Source organism: Eucyclogobius newberryi, unplaced genomic scaffold, assembly GCF_026437365.1.
Source record: "Eucyclogobius newberryi isolate DKJ021-1_F unplaced genomic scaffold, fEucNew1.0.hap1 SCAF_15, whole genome shotgun sequence".
NCBI classification, from domain to species: Eukaryota; Metazoa; Chordata; class Actinopteri; order Gobiiformes; family Gobiidae; genus Eucyclogobius; species Eucyclogobius newberryi.
In genome coordinates, this window is record NW_027315779.1 from 35,835,199 (window position 1) to 35,852,698 (window position 17,500).

The window sequence follows — 17,500 nt, forward strand, 5'->3', positions numbered from 1 at the left end:
CCTAACCTTAACCCTAACCTTAACCTTAACCCTAACCCTAACCCGGCAGCAGTTCCAGGAGCCTCTGTAAACACTCCCAATAATAAACGCATTGAATCAAAGATGGTGCGAATGAGAAAAGCTCTGCTTCAAACTGACGTGGATATTTGTGTTGTGATTCCAGACACAGAGGAGCCTTGCTAAACATGGACCGGCCTCCTGCTGGTGCCAGAGTCAGGACTAAACATGGACCGGCCTCCTGCTGGTGCCAGAGTCAGGACTAAACATGGAGCGGCCTCCTGCTGGTGCCAGAGTCAGGACTAAACATGGACCGGCCTCCTGCTGGTGCCAGAGTCAGGACTAAACATGGACCGGCCTCCTGCTGGTGCCAGAGTCAGGACTAAACATGGATCGGCCTCCTGCAGGTGCCAGAGTCAGGACTAAACATGGAGCGGCCTCCTGCTGGTGCCAGAGTCAGGACTAAACATGGAGCGGCCTCCTGCTGGTGCCAGAGTCAGGACTAAACATGGAGCGGCCTCCTGCTGGTGCCAGAGTCAGGACTAAACATGGAGCGGCCTCCTGCTGGTGCCAGAGTCAGGACTAAACATGGAGCGGCCTCCTGCTGGTGCCAGAGTCAGGACTAAACATGGAGCGGCCTCCTGCTGGTGCCAGAGTCAGGACTAAACATGGACCGGCCTCCTGCTGGTGCCAGAGTCAGGATTAAACATGGAGCGGCCTCCTGCTGGTGCCAGAGTCAGGACTAAACAGAAGATGTGAGACAGGCTTCTACTCTGACAATGTTCAACTCTAAGCTAAAAACAGTTTTGTTTCGCTGTGTTTGACTGAAAGGATTTTTTCTTTGCACTCTTCTCTTTTGTTTGTGATTTTATTAGTTTAGAAAATCAGTTGGATTGATCATTTTTAATTTAGTTAATTTTATTGTATTTCTGTTTCTGTCATTTCTTTGTGATTTTAAAGCATTTTTCTTGCTGTGAAGCACTACAAATTAACTTGTCTTGCACTGCCCGGGGCCCCTGAGCCTTGCACTGCCCGGGGCCCCTGAGCGTTGCACTGCCCGGGGCCCCTGAGCGTTGCACTGCCCGGGGCCCCTGAGCGTTGCACTGCCCGGGGCCCCTGAGCGGAGCCTGAACGGGGCTCAGGCTTCAGGCTTATACTTTCTTACTGCATTTTAGATGTTATTGTTGTTATCTTACTAAGATGATTCATCTGCAGCTCACAGACCCTCACGGAGAATGTTTAGGCTGCAAACCAAGTCATTATAACACAACGTCAAACAAGGAGCGTTAGACCATTCAGCACAATATATTGTAACTGTATATGTATATATGTATATATGTATATATATATATATATTGTAACATATTTCAAAATAAACTAAATAGCCATCATCACAGAGTGCACAACACACAGAGACCTCTTTGAGCCGTGATGTGATAATTATTTTAAAACTTGATAATACCAAAGACAAAATAATAACCAACTGCTTCTCACAGACACAGAAATCACAGAGAGACTCCACTATTATACTAATATTGTCCAATTTGAATTCACTGGCAAGGACCACGCCCCCAGCTACGATGCAAAGTGTTGATTGGCAGGCGAGAAACATGAACAACACAAATGTGCAGAAGTTGATGCCGTTTTGGGGCTTCAGGCGATGAGGGCTGGAGGCTCCGGGGGGCCTCCATACCCCCATCCAGGAGATAAATTGGAATAATTAGAACAATTAAAAAGAGGGTGGGGGGAGGGGCACGACGTCATGAACACAGGTGTATGTGATCCGGATGATTTAATAGTGTAGCAGCAGGAAGGGGCGTGGCCCTCATGCACAGGCAACTTTGCATAAGATAAGATAAGATATTCTGAAATAAAGTGTAATAATGTAATGTAAGGAACTTGAATGATAAAATGATCCAGGTTTTCATGCAGTTCAATCTATACTGTGATTATCCTAATTTATTTGTGACAAAAGTAAATACATTTTGTTGATCCCATGCGCTCGCTGAGCCCAGGCTCCTGGTCCTGTGCGGCATCAGCACTGATATTATGTGTCGGGAGCACTAAAAAGTTTTCACCAAGGTCCAGTTTGAGAACATTTCCACAATTAAAGGTCCGGAACATCATGGCGTCTCTTTTATGCCACTTGTATATTAAAATACAAAGAGATATATCATTTCAACCTGGAGAGACTTAGACTAATATGAGATAGAAGAACAAATGAAGAGTGAAAAAGTGGTGCTGGGGTGGAGGAGGAGGTGATTGGCAGGTAAGTTGCAGGAATAGTCTGCAACTATGAGCTTCACTTCAACCTAGAGAGACTCAAATGAATATCTCAGGTCCTCTACCGGAGGCCCCTGGGAGCTTGAGGGTTCTCCGCATCATCTTTGCTGTTCTTCACTGCACTTTTCTGGACTGAGATGTCTGATGTGTTTCTAGTGATCTGCTGGAGCCGCTCCTCCAGTTTGTGCTGCGATGACCACGAGCTCCACTTTGACCTTCACCTCGGGCAGAGGCTACGGTCCAATCAGAACCACGTCTGTCACAGTCAGAAGCATCAAGCACTTATCCATTCACAGGTCTGACCAACCTGAGGCTGTAGACTACACAATGTGTCTATTTTATATAATGAAAGTTTCTATAACTACAGCATCAGTCTTCTGAAGTTCACAGGCATCGTTTACTCATTAATATAGTAATAAGAAACATTTATAACTAGACATATTCTATTATAACACCACACATCTCCTGGATTGTTGTAAATGTTGTGTGTGTCTGTGTGTGTCTGTCATGTGTGTGTGTGTGTGTGTCTGTGTGTGTGTGTCATGTGTGTGTGTGTGTCATGTGTGTATGTGTGTGTAAATGGTCACATTTATATAGCGCTTTTCTACCGTCAAGGTACTCAAAGCGCTTTTACATCAAGGAACCAGTCACCCATTCACACCCCAGATGTACGCAGACACTGGGGGGCAAGTTGGGTTAGGTGTCTTGCCCAAGGACACAACGGCAGTATTCACATGAGGCAGCTGCGATCGCACCGCCAACCTGCGGGCCAGTGGATCTGACCGCTGACTGAGCGGGGAGTCGAACCGCCGACCTTTGGATCAGAAGACGAGCACTCTACCACTGAGCTGCTGCTGTGTGTGTGTGTGTGTGTATGTGTGTGTGTGTGTCATGTGTGTGTGTGTGTGTGTGTGTGTGTGTGTATGTGTGTGTGTGTGTCATGTGTGTGTGTGTGTGTGTGTGTGAGACACACAGAGGGAGACACAGAGGGAGACACAGAGGGAGACACAGAGGGAGACACAGAGGGAGACACAGAGGGAGACACAGAGGGAGACACAGAGGGAGACACAGAGGGAGACACAGAGGGGCGCTAGATGAAATGTCGTGTTAGGTAAGATACTTCTCCCACAATGCAACGTGCTTTGAGTGACTTGAAGGTGGAAAAGAGCTGCACGATTCAATGTAATCATAAAATAAACATGATTTACTCGTATGGATGAGCTGCAGGGGACAAGGAGGAGGGTCAGGGGACAAGGAGGAGGGTCAGGGGACAAGAAGGACGGTCAGGGGACAGGGTCAGGGGACAAGAAGGAGGGTCAGGGGACAAGAAGGAGGGTCAGGGGACAAGAAGGAGGGTCAAGGGACAGGGTCAGGGGACAAGAAGGAGGGTCAGGGGACAAGGAGGAGGGTCAGGGGACAAGAAGGACGGTCAGGGGACAGGGTCAGGGGACAAGAAGGAGGGTCAGGGGACAAGAAGGAGGGTCAGGGGACAAGAAGGAGGGTCAAGGGACAGGGTCAGGGGACAAGAAGGAGGGTCAGGGGACAAGGAGGGTCAGGGGACAAGATGGAGGGTCAGGGGACAAGTAGGGTCAGGGGACAAGATGGAGGGTCAGGGGACAAGGAGGGTCAGGGGACAAGAAGGAGGGTCAGGGGACAAGAAGGAGGGTCAGGGAGAAAAGATGGAGGGTCAGGGGACAAGAAGGAGGGTCAGGGGACAAGAAGGAGGGTCAGGGGACAAGATGGAGGGTCAGGGGACAAGGAGGGTCATGGGACAAGAAGGAGGGACAGGGGACAAGAAGGAGGGTCAGGGAGAAAAGATGGAGGGTCATGGGACAAGAAGGAGGGTCAGGGGACAGGGTCAGGGGACAAGAAGGAGGGTCAGGGGACAAGAAGGAGGGTCAGGGGACTGGGTCAGGGGACAAGAAGGAGGGTCAGGGGACAAGAAGGAGGGTCAGGGGACAAGGAGGGTCAGGGGACAAGAAGGAGGGTCAGGGGACAAGAAGGAGGGTCAGGGGACAAGGAGGGTCAGGGGAAAAGATGGAGGGTCAGGGGACAAGGAGGGTCAGGGGACAAGAAGGAGGGTCAGGGGACAAGATGGAGGGTCAGGGGACAAGTAGGGTCAGGGGACAAGATGGAGGGTCAGGGGACAAGGAGGGTCAGGGGACAAGAAGGAGGGTCAGGGGACAAGATGGAGGGTCAGGGGACAAGGAGGGTCATGGGACAAGAAGGAGGGTCAGGGGACAAGAAGGAGGGTCAGGGGTCAGGGGACAAGAAGGAGGGTCAGGGGACAAGAAGGAGGGTCAGGGGACTGGGTCAGGGGACAAGAAGGAGGGTCAGGGGACAAGAAGGAGGGTCAGGGGACAAGGAGGGTCAGGGGACAAGAAGGAGGGTCAGGGGACAAGGAGGGTCAGGGGGAAAGATGGAGGGTCAGGGGACAAGGAGGGTCAAGGGACAAGAAGGAGGGTCAGGGGACAAGGAGGGTCAGGGGACAGGAAGGAGGGTCAGGGGACAAGGAGGGTCAAGGGACAAGAAGGAGGGTCAGGGGACAAGGAGGGTCAAGGGACAAGAAGGAGGGTCAGGGGACAAGGAGGGTCAGGGGACAGGAAGGAGGGTCAGGGGACAAGGAGGGTCAAGGGACAAGAAGGAGGGTCAGGGGACAAGGAGGGTCAGGGGACAGGAAGGAGGGTCAGGGGACAAGAAGGAGGGTCAGGGGACATTTGCTAAGTTCCTAGGAACATTGTTTGATTTGTTTGTCATTGTCGTCCTTCTGTTGGGATTTCAGGCTTTACAAAAATAAATTGAATTGAACTGAAATGTCAAACTTTTGAAAAGTGTCTCAGTCTGTTCCAGTGATGGAAGGACATGTCATAGATGGAAGGACATGTCATTGACGGAAGGACATGTCATAGATGGAAGGACATGTCATAGACGGAAGGACATGTCATAGATGGAAGGACATGTCATAGACGGAAGGACATGTCATAGATGGAAGGACATGTCATAGATGGAAGGACATGTCATTGACGGAAGGACATGTCATAGATGGAAGGACATGTCATAGACGGAAGGACATGTCATAGATGGAAGGACATGTCATAGACGGAAGGACATGTCATAGATGGAAGGACATGTCATAGATGGAAGGACATGTCATTGACGGAAGGACATGTCATAGATGGAAGGACATGTCATAGACGGAAGGACATGTCATAGATGGAAGGACATGTCATAGATGGAAGGACATGTCATAGACGGAAGGACATGTCATAGATGGAAGGACATGTCATAGATGGAAGGACATGTCATAGACGGAAGGACATGTCATAGATGGAAGGACATGTCATAGACGGAAGGACATGTCATCGACGGAAGGACATGTCATAGACGGAAGGATATGTCATCGACGGAAGGACATGTCATAGATGTCATAGACGGAAGGACATGTCATAGACGGAAGACGGAAGGACATGTCATAGAAGGAAGGACATGTCATAGATGGAAGGACATGTCATAGACGGAAGGACATGTCAAACACGGAAGGACATGTCATAGATGGAAGGACATGTCATTGACGGAAGGACATGTCATAGATGGAAGGACATGTCATAGACGGAAGGACATGTCATAGATGGAAGGACATGTCATAGATGGAAGGACATGTCATAGACGGAAGGACATGTCATAGATAGAAGGACATGTCATAGACGGAAGGACATGTCATAGATGGAAGGACATGTCATAGATGGAAGGACATGTCATAGACGGAAGGACATGTCATAGATGGAAGGACATGTCATAGACGGAAGGACATGTCATCGACGGAAGGACATGTCATAGACGGAAGGAAATGTCATAGACGGAAGGACATGTCATAGACAGAAGGACATGTCATAGACGGAAGACGGAAGGACATGTCATAGAAGGAAGGACATGTCATAGATGGAAGGACATGTCATAGACGGAAGGACATGTCAAACACGGAAGGACATGTCATAGATGGAAGGACATGTCATAGACGGATGGACATGTCATAGACGAAAGGACATGTCATCGACGGAAGGACATGTCATAGACGGAAGGACATGTCATAGATGGAAGGACATGTCATAGACGGAAGACGGAAGGACATGTCATAGAAGGAAGGACATGTCATAGATGGAAGGACATGTCATAGACGGAAGGACATGTCATAGACAGAAGGACATGTCATCGACGGAAGGACATGTCATAGATGGAGGACATGTCATAGACGGAAGGACATGTCATAGATGGAAGGACATGTCATAGACAGAAGGACATGTCATAGACAGAAGGACATGTCATAGACAGAAGGACATGTCATAGATGGAGGACATGTCATAGACAGAAGGACATGTCATAGACAGAAGGACATGTCATAGATGGAAGGACATGTCATAGACAGAAGGACATGTCATAGACAGAAGGACATGTCATAGATGGAAGGACATGTCATAGACGGAAGGACATGTCATAGATGGAAGGACATGTCATAGACGGAAGGACATGTCATAGATGGAAGGACATGTCATAGATGGAAGGACATGTCATTGACGGAAGGACATGTCATAGATGGAAGGACATGTCATAGACGGAAGGACATGTCATAGATGGAAGGACATGTCATAGATGGAAGGACATGTCATAGACGGAAGGACATGTCATAGATGGAAGGACATGTCATAGATGGAAGGACATGTCATAGACGGAAGGACATGTCATAGATGGAAGGACATGTCATAGACGGAAGGACATGTCATCGACGGAAGGACATGTCATAGACGGAAGGATATGTCATCGACGGAAGGACATGTCATAGATGTCATAGACGGAAGGACATGTCATAGACGGAAGACGGAAGGACATGTCATAGAAGGAAGGACATGTCATAGATGGAAGGACATGTCATAGACGGAAGGACATGTCAAACACGGAAGGACATGTCATAGATGGAAGGACATGTCATTGACGGAAGGACATGTCATAGATGGAAGGACATGTCATAGACGGAAGGACATGTCATAGATGGAAGGACATGTCATAGATGGAAGGACATGTCATAGACGGAAGGACATGTCATAGATAGAAGGACATGTCATAGACGGAAGGACATGTCATAGATGGAAGGACATGTCATAGACGGAAGGACATGTCATAGATGGAAGGACATGTCATAGACGGAAGGACATGTCATCGACGGAAGGACATGTCATAGACGGAAGGACATGTCATAGACGGAAGGACATGTCATCGACGGAAGGACATGTCATAGACAGAAGGACATGTCATAGACGGAAGACGGAAGGACATGTCATAGAAGGAAGGACATGTCATAGATGGAAGGACATGTCATAGACGGAAGGACATGTCAAACACGGAAGGACATGTCATAGATGGAAGGACATGTCATAGACGGATGGACATGTCATAGACGAAAGGACATGTCATCGACGGAAGGACATGTCATAGACGGAAGGACATGTCATAGATGGAAGGACATGTCATAGACGGAAGACGGAAGGACATGTCATAGAAGGAAGGACATGTCATAGATGGAAGGACATGTCATAGACGGAAGGACATGTCATAGACAGAAGGACATGTCATCGACGGAAGGACATGTCATAGATGGAGGACATGTCATAGACGGAAGGACATGTCATAGATGGAAGGACATGTCATAGACAGAAGGACATGTCATAGACAGAAGGACATGTCATAGACAGAAGGACATGTCATAGATGGAGGACATGTCATAGACAGAAGGACATGTCATAGACAGAAGGACATGTCATAGATGGAAGGACATGTCATAGACAGAAGGACATGTCATAGACAGAAGGACATGTCATAGATGGAAGGACATGTCATAGACGGAAGGACATGTCATAGATGGAAGGACATGTCATAGACGGAAGGACATGTCATAGATGGAAGGACATGTCATAGATGGAAGGACATGTCATTGACGGAAGGACATGTCATAGATGGAAGGACATGTCATAGACGGAAGGACATGTCATAGATGGAAGGACATGTCATAGATGGAAGGACATGTCATAGACGGAAGGACATGTCATAGATGGAAGGACATGTCATAGATGGAAGGACATGTCATAGACGGAAGGACATGTCATAGATGGAAGGACATGTCATAGACGGAAGGACATGTCATCGACGGAAGGACATGTCATAGACGGAAGGATATGTCATCGACGGAAGGACATGTCATAGATGTCATAGACGGAAGGACATGTCATAGACGGAAGACGGAAGGACATGTCATAGAAGGAAGGACATGTCATAGATGGAAGGACATGTCATAGACGGAAGGACATGTCAAACACGGAAGGACATGTCATAGATGGAAGGACATGTCATTGACGGAAGGACATGTCATAGATGGAAGGACATGTCATAGACGGAAGGACATGTCATAGATGGAAGGACATGTCATAGATGGAAGGACATGTCATAGACGGAAGGACATGTCATAGATAGAAGGACATGTCATAGACGGAAGGACATGTCATAGATGGAAGGACATGTCATAGACGGAAGGACATGTCATAGATGGAAGGACATGTCATAGACGGAAGGACATGTCATCGACGGAAGGACATGTCATAGACGGAAGGACATGTCATAGACGGAAGGACATGTCATCGACGGAAGGACATGTCATAGACAGAAGGACATGTCATAGACGGAAGACGGAAGGACATGTCATAGAAGGAAGGACATGTCATAGATGGAAGGACATGTCATAGACGGAAGGACATGTCAAACACGGAAGGACATGTCATAGATGGAAGGACATGTCATAGACGGATGGACATGTCATAGACGAAAGGACATGTCATCGACGGAAGGACATGTCATAGACGGAAGGACATGTCATAGATGGAAGGACATGTCATAGACGGAAGACGGAAGGACATGTCATAGAAGGAAGGACATGTCATAGATGGAAGGACATGTCATAGACGGAAGGACATGTCATAGACAGAAGGACATGTCATCGACGGAAGGACATGTCATAGATGGAGGACATGTCATAGACGGAAGGACATGTCATAGATGGAAGGACATGTCATAGACAGAAGGACATGTCATAGACAGAAGGACATGTCATAGACAGAAGGACATGTCATAGATGGAGGACATGTCATAGACAGAAGGACATGTCATAGACAGAAGGACATGTCATAGATGGAAGGACATGTCATAGACAGAAGGACATGTCATAGACAGAAGGACATGTCATAGATGGAGGACATGTCATAGACAGAAGGACATGTCATAGACAGAAGGACATGTCATAGATGGAGGACATGTCATAGACAGAAGGACATGTCATAGACAGAAGGACATGTCATAGACAGAAGGACATGTCATAGATGGAGGACATGTCATAGACAGAAGGACATGTCATAGACAGAAGGACATGTCATAGATGGAGGACATGTCATAGACAGAAGGACATGTCATAGACAGAAGGACATGTCATAGACAGAAGGACATGTCATAGACAGAAGGACATGTCATAGACGGAAAGACATTTGAAATAGTTGCTCTGTTGCGTTGTGTCATTATCGTTTATTTACAATTTGCATCAAACTTTGTCAAAAGCTGGTTCTAGAAAACGCTCTGATTGAATTGTTTCAGATTCTTCACAACGATCATGACAGAAGAGAATGTTTTGTTCGTGGTCTTTTCTGGACATGTCAGATTCGGGCTGGTGGGACGAAGTGGGAAAGAGTTCTTACGTTTAGCAAGTCCCAGTTCAAATCTCCAGCCATAAGTGGTTCAGAAGAATTCAATTTAGCCAAAAGATGCTTAAATGAATGAAACGGCTTTTCTGACCTTCAGCAGCAGCTTCTACGTTCAAGAGTGTTCTGTCCTCCAGAGTGTTCTGTCCTCCAGAGTGTTCTGTCCTCCAGAGTGTTCTGTCCTCCAGAGTGTTCTGTCCTCCAGAGTGTTCTGTCCTCCAGACTGTGTGTATCACTGCTGTTTCCTACAGAGTGGACTCGGTACACTGTCATTTGGGACATGAGCGTGTGACATGGGACATAATGTGTTTGGGCCTGACAGCCTGTCCCCGCACAAGACCAGGTTTGTCTCGCAGCTTCAGGTCTCTTCTGGGTTAACTCAGCGGCTGAGGGACAGTTTGGATTCGGGGCTGGATCTAAGACATGCAGGCCTGTTCCCAGTGCATGTTGGACTCCTCAGGGCTGCCCTTTGTCACCGGTTCTGTTCATTGTTTTTCTGGACAGAATCTCTAGACACAGTCAGGGGTCAGAGGGTGTGGTCAGGAGTCGGAGGGTGTGGTCAGGAGTCGGAGGGTGTGGTCAGGAGTCGGAGGGTGTGGTCAGGAGTCGGAGGGTGTGGTCAGGAGTCGGAGTGAGTCCTGATTTGAACCACGAAATGTCATCCCTGCTGTTTGCAGAAGTTGTCCTGATGGCTCCATCAAACTTGGACCTACAACATGCACTTGGAAGGTTTGCAACTGAAGTGAAGTCATAGACTCAGGGTCTTGATCTCGAGTGAGAGAAGGAGGAAGTGTGAGACTGACCGGCAGAGTGAGGAAGTGTAAGACTGACCGGCAGAGTGAGGAAGTGTGAGACTGACCGGCAGAGTGAGGAAGTGTGAGACTGACCGGCAGAGTGAGGAAGTGTGAGGCTGACAGTGAGGCAGAGTGAGGAAGTGTGAGACTGACCGGCAGAGTGAGGAAGTGTGAGGCTGACAGTGAGGCAGAGTGAGGAAGTGTGAGACTGACCGGCAGAGTGAGGAAGTGTGAGACTGACCGGCAGAGTGAGGAAGTGTGAGACTGACCGGCAGAGTGAGGAAGTGTGAGACTGACCGGCAGAGTGAGGAAGTGTGAGGCTGACAGTGAGGCAGAGTGAGGAAGTGTGAGACTGACCGGCAGAGTGAGGAAGTGTGAGACTGACCGGCAGAGTGAGGAAGTGTGAGACTGACCGGCAGAGTGAGGAAGTGTGAGACTGACCGGTAGAGTGAGGAAGTGTGAGACTGACAGTGAGGCAGAGTGAGGAAGTGTGAGACTGACCGGCAGAGTGAGGAAGTGTGAGGCTGACAGTGAGGCAGAGTGAGGAAGTGTGAGGCTGACAGTGAGGCAGAGTGAGGAAGTGTGAGGCTGACAGTGAGGCAGAGTGAGGAAGTGTGAGGCTGACAGTGAGGCAGAGTGAGGAAGTGTGAGGCTGACAGTGAGGCAGAGTGAGGAAGTGTGAGACTGACCGGCAGAGTGAGGAAGTGTGAGGCTGACAGTGAGGCAGAGTGAGGAAGTGTGAGGCTGACAGTGAGGCAGAGTGAGGAAGTGTGAGGCTGACAGTGAGGCAGAGTGAGGAAGTGTGAGGCTGACAGTGAGGCAGAGTGAGGAAGTGTGAGGCTGACAGTGAGGTAGAGTGAGGAAGTTCTGACCTCACCTATGGTCATGAGCTTTGGGTAGTGACCGAAAGGACAAGGTCGAGGATACAAGCGGTCGAAATGAGTTTCCTCCTCAGGGTGGCTGGGCGCTCCCTTAGAGATAAGGTGAGGAACTCAGTCACACGGGAGGAGCTCGGAGTAGAGCCACTGCTCCTCCATGTTCAGAGGAGCCAGCTGAGGCTCGGGCATCTGTTCCTGTCACCTGGACGCCTCCCTGGGGAGGTGAAGAGGTCCCAAAGGAAACCAAGGACACGCTGGAGGATCAACTGTTAAAGCCTAATTATTAGTTCCTTGAAATCAAATGCAAATCATAATCAGATAATCTTATTTATTAATAATTACGCTTGATATGCGCTGTGTGCTCACGGCGCAGACACACACACTGCTCGGGCTGACTCGTGCTGACTCGTGCTGACTCGTGCTGACTCGCGCTGACTCGTGCTGACTCGTGCTGACTCGCGCTGACTCGCGCTGACTCGCGTTGACTCGCGCTGACTCGGGCTGACTCGCGCTGACTCGGGCTGACTCGTTCTGACTCGCGCTGACTCGCGTTGACTCGCGCTGACTCGGGCTGACTCGCGCTGACTCGGGCTGACTCGCGCTGACTCGGGCTGACTCGTTCTGACTCGCGCTGACTCGCGCTGACTCGGGCTGACTCGGGCTGACGCGCGCTGACTCGGGCTGACTCGTTCTGACTCGCGCTGACTCGCGCTGACTCGCGCTGACTCGCGCTGACTCGCGCTGACTCGCGCTGACTCGGGCTGACTCGGGCTGACTCGCGCTGACTCGGGCTGACTCGTTCTGACTCGCGCTGACTCGCGCTGACTCGCGCTGACTCGCGTTGACTCGCGCTGACTCGGGCTGACTCGCGCTGACTCGGGCTGACTCGGGCTGACTCGCGCTGACTCGTTCTGACTCGCGCTGACTCGCGCTGACTCGCGTTGACTCGCGCTGACTCGCGCTGACTCGCGCTGACTCGTGCTGACTCGTGCTGACTCGTGCTGACTCGCGCTGACTCGCGCTGACTCGCGTTGACTCGTGCTGACTCGTGCTGACTCGTGCTGACTCGTGCTGACTCGCGCTGACTCGTGCTGACTCGTGCTGACTCGCGCTGACTCGCGCTGACTCGCGTTGACTCGCGCTGACTCGGGCTGACTCGCGCTGACTCGGGCTGACTCGTTCTGACTCGCGCTGACTCGCGTTGACTCGCGCTGACTCGGGCTGACTCGCGCTGACTCGGGCTGACTCGCGCTGACTCGGGCTGACTCGTTCTGACTCGCGCTGACTCGCGCTGACTCGGGCTGACTCGGGCTGACTCGCGCTGACTCGGGCTGACTCGTTCTGACTCGCGCTGACTCGCGCTGACTCGCGCTGACTCGCGCTGACTCGCGCTGACTCGCGCTGACTCGGGCTGACTCGGGCTGACTCGCGCTGACTCGGGCTGACTCGTTCTGACTCGCGCTGACTCGCGCTGACTCGCGCTGACTCGCGTTGACTCGCGCTGACTCGGGCTGACTCGCGCTGACTCGGGCTGACTCGGGCTGACTCGTTCTGACTCGCGCTGACTCGCGCTGACTCGCGTTGACTCGCGCTGACTCGCGCTGACTCGCGCTGACTCGCGCTGACTCGTGCTGACTCGTGCTGACTCGCGCTGACTCGCGCTGACTCGCGTTGACTCGTGCTGACTCGGGCTGACTCGTGCTGACTCGTGCTGACTCGGGCTGACTCGTGCTGACTCGTGCTGACTCGTGCTGACTCGGGCTGACTCGCGCTGACTCGTGCTGACTCGGGCTGACTTGTTCTGACTCGCGCTGACTCGCGTTGACTCGCGCTGACTCGCGCTGACTCGCGTTGACTCGCGTTGACTCGCGCTGACTCGCGCTGACTCGTGCTGACTCGTGTTGACTCGTGCTGACTCGGGCTGACTCGTGCTGACTCGTGCTGACTCGTGTTGACTCGTGCTGACTCGGGCTGACTCGCGCTGACTCGCGCTGACTCGCGCTGACTCGGGCTGACTCGTGCTGACTCGTGCTGACTCGCGCTGACTCGCGCTGACTCGCGTTGACTCGCGCTGACTCGCGCTGACTCGTGCTGACTCGCGCTGACTCGCGCTGACTCGCGCTGACTCGGGCTGACTCGTGCTGACTCGTGCTGACTCGTGCTGACTCGTGCTGACTCGGGCTGACTCGTGCTGACTCGGGCTGACTCGTGCTGACTCGTGCTGACTCGGGCTGACTCGGGCTGACTCGGGCTGACTCGGGCTGACTCGGGCTGACTCGTGCTGACTCGGGCTGACTCGTGCTGACTCGGGCTGACTCGTGCTGACTTGGGCTGACTCGGGCTGACTCGTGCTGACTCGGGCTGACTCGGGCTGACTCGTGCTGACTCGGGCTGACTCGGGCTGACTCGGGCTGACTCGTGCTGACTCGGGCTGACTCGTGCTGACTCGCGCTGACTCGCGCTGACTCGCGCTGACTCGCGCTGACTCGGGCTGACTCGTGCTGACTCGTGCTGACTCGTGCTGACTCGTGCTGACTCGGGCTGACTCGTGCTGACTCGGGCTGACTCGTGCTGACTCGTGCTGACTCGGGCTGACTCGGGCTGACTCGGGCTGACTCGGGCTGACTCGGGCTGACTCGGGCTGACTCGGGCTGACTCGCGCTGACTCGCGCTGACTCGGGCTGACTCGTGCTGACTCGTGCTGACTCGCGCTGACTCGCGCTGACTCGCGTTGACTCGCGCTGACTCGTGCTGACTCGTGCTGACTCGCGCTGACTCGCGCTGACTCGCGCTGACTCGCGCTGACTCGGGCTGACTCGTGCTGACTCGTGCTGACTCGTGCTGACTCGTGCTGACTCGGGCTGACTCGTGCTGACTCGGGCTGACTCGTGCTGACTCGTGCTGACTCGGGCTGACTCGGGCTGACTCGGGCTGACTCGGGCTGACTCGTGCTGACTCGGGCTGACTCGTGCTGACTCGGGCTGACTCGTGCTGACTTGGGCTGACTCGGGCTGACTCGTGCTGACTCGGGCTGACTCGGGCTGACTCGTGCTGACTCGGGCTGACTCGGGCTGACTCGGGCTGACTCGTGCTGACTCGGGCTGACTCGTGCTGACTCGGGCTGACTCGGGCTCAACAACCACGTCAACTTGTGATTGGACCATTAAAAAAAACAACTTAAAAGCCCAGAGTTTTCGACCATCAGCCATCGTGGAAATTCAGAGGTCTGGAATACATTTCAGCTGATGCTTGAGGAGGTAAACGTGTGCGTTGGCTTCGTGCAGGTTTGCCATGTTCATCTGAAGAAACATGCTATTTATTTTATTCCATTTAGTCTATTATTTAAAGTAAAGTAAAAATAAGATGTGTCTGGGGTGTGGAAAGTCTTCTGACGACATCAACATCTCACTTGATTTCAGAACTTTGTATTTGGGCCTCAAAACTCTGGACACGATCAATGGATACGGCAGGAAAGAAGGCAATTACAAAGAAATGTAACCAACAATCTAGAACGGGACTGACATTTTCACTGATATTTGAAAAATGTAAACAATTGCATTTGTACTGTGTTTGAAAATGTACTTATTTGATGGACTTCGTATTAAGTTATTATGTTGGAGGTGCCTTGATTTTATTTAGTTGGACATCATGCTTGTTGCTCTCTGGCTGTGTCTGCGTTCTCTATTTAATTCTTTGTATGATTATTAATACACACATATTGAGTGCATTGAGGTGTGATGACAAACGGTTGGGTCTATGACTAAACAAAGCTGTTCAACATTTTGAATCAAGCAACAGGGATTGAGATTTAAGGTCTGCATAACAAAAGGTAGCACGTTTTATTTATTTATTTTAACCAGATTTTACAAGAAAATCGAATGAAAGGTTTTGACCATTTAAAAGAGGGAAAGGACTTTCACAGGTACTTGCAAATAATTAGTTCTTACAACCAGGAAATGAAACAAAAGAAGGGACACATCTCTGTCACTCTCTGTGTCTTGTTTTGTTTTGATGTGGATCCAGTGGATCTTGTGGACGTGAGCGTACCCTGATGGAGCAGCTGATGAGGCCGTCCCGGTTGTGGACCTTGAGCACTCTCTCAAACAGCTGGTTCCTGGCGGCTTCATCCGTGGCCATCTGCCCCTCCAGAAGGTCCACTGGCTCCGACACGCCCCCAGTGAAGTCCACCAGAGCGTCCGCTGTGTTCCCCCCGTCCAGGGCCTCGTAGCAGCCATACACTCTAGAAGAAGAGGAACAATTACTCGTCGGGATGTAAGAGCAGGCTAAAGTCATAATTCTGCTCGCTTCTAGAACGATGAGGTGCCAGTTTGGTCTATCTTGGTGCATTTTTGGTACAGATAAAAATTGAAGAAATTATCAAAAGAAAGTATTTAACACATTATAGAATATTTCAAGTTGGCTAAAAATGATGTCGGTTAAATCAGTAAAAGTAGTAGATTTATGGCATATTCGTCCCAATTAGAAAAAATCCAACTAATTAGTCAATGTTTAAGATTAGTCCAAATGTAATCTTTAAGTCATTTTTTGAATGTAAATTAATAATTCATGTTCGTTCCTTAATTGTTGGTTGGGATTGTGTCATCTTTCTTAGTGATGGCTTTTTTTGCTGCAGCCAGAAGAATGTTCTAGATCAGGTTTGTCAAACTCATTTGGGGCCGAACATAACGTAAAACATAAAACTATCACAAATATAAGAAATAAATAGCTTTATATAACCTACGCTGTTTTTGAAGGGTTAGGGCACTTAAAAAACTCAGTGCACTGCGTAAGACGACCGAACGAGAAAAAAGAGGATTGTCGACTGAACCCCGTCAGGACCAGTCCGGACGAAAGAGTCACAGTGAGTATTATGAGCATTCTGGCTGTTGGCTGCTGCGCTTCCAAGACCCATATGTCTAGGCTGATGCGCACGTGTTGCATCCAAATTATTATTATAAAGTTTATTAATGCTGTAGTTTTATGGTTACTGCAATAATCTTGTGATAACCACAAAAAGGAGAATATTCTACTGGTCAAACAATTGATAAATTACTCAGTTAACTGCATTTTTGTTCAAGCTTACCCTAATGACAAATACTGTACGGGTCATTTTTGTGCAGTTAAACATGGTTTTATTTAACATTTTGTCAGTTATTGGAAGTTGGTGTACATGGTACACCACATCAGACCTACCATAGAATCTGAGCGCATTGTGCACTCACATCAGTTTTGGTAAATCTGGAAGAGAGCCTCATTTTTGTAGTACACCATGCACTGATTTCACCATACAAACGTTTGATAACTACATTTGAATCATTTACTAACAGGCACATCACTTGAATAAAAAGAGGGACCATACAGTAATGAAAGTTTATGACACTGGTCATCTGAAAGTGTGCATGACTTTCTTTGGGCAAAGAAGATATCTTTTTGTTCTATGGTTAGCAGAACTTGTAGCACCACACCAGCCAATACAAGCTCTTGGCACATATCACAAGTGGGAGGCTTGACTTCAGAAGGCATGACTTTGGTCTGGGTGGATGGCTCATGATCATCCAGGAGCCCAGGAGCCTGGAGGACACTACTACTAATCACTGGAGCGCAAACTTACTGGAGCAAAGTGATCCCTGTGGCCACTGTACATCACATCACCTGGATTGACAGGCTTGTGGTCTAAATACTATACTGATTCAGAACTATACTGTATGTATTTATGAGCCAAATACATTTATTCAATGAATAAATACTGCCAAAAAAC

General features: G+C 49.9%; 1 protein-coding gene across 1 annotated transcript in view; it reads right to left on the bottom strand.

The window, feature by feature from the left end:
- The window catches only part of capn5b (calpain 5b), a gene marked incomplete at its 3' end in the record, with an annotated part of 290,932 nt that overhangs the window by 208,108 nt on the left and 65,324 nt on the right, over nucleotides 1-17,500 (bottom strand). Inside the window, exon 5 of the mRNA XM_072447028.1 lies at nucleotides 15,790-15,982. Within this exon, the coding sequence (XP_072303129.1) occupies nucleotides 15,790-15,982 (193 nt within the window). The remainder of the gene's footprint in view (nucleotides 1-15,789; nucleotides 15,983-17,500) is intronic.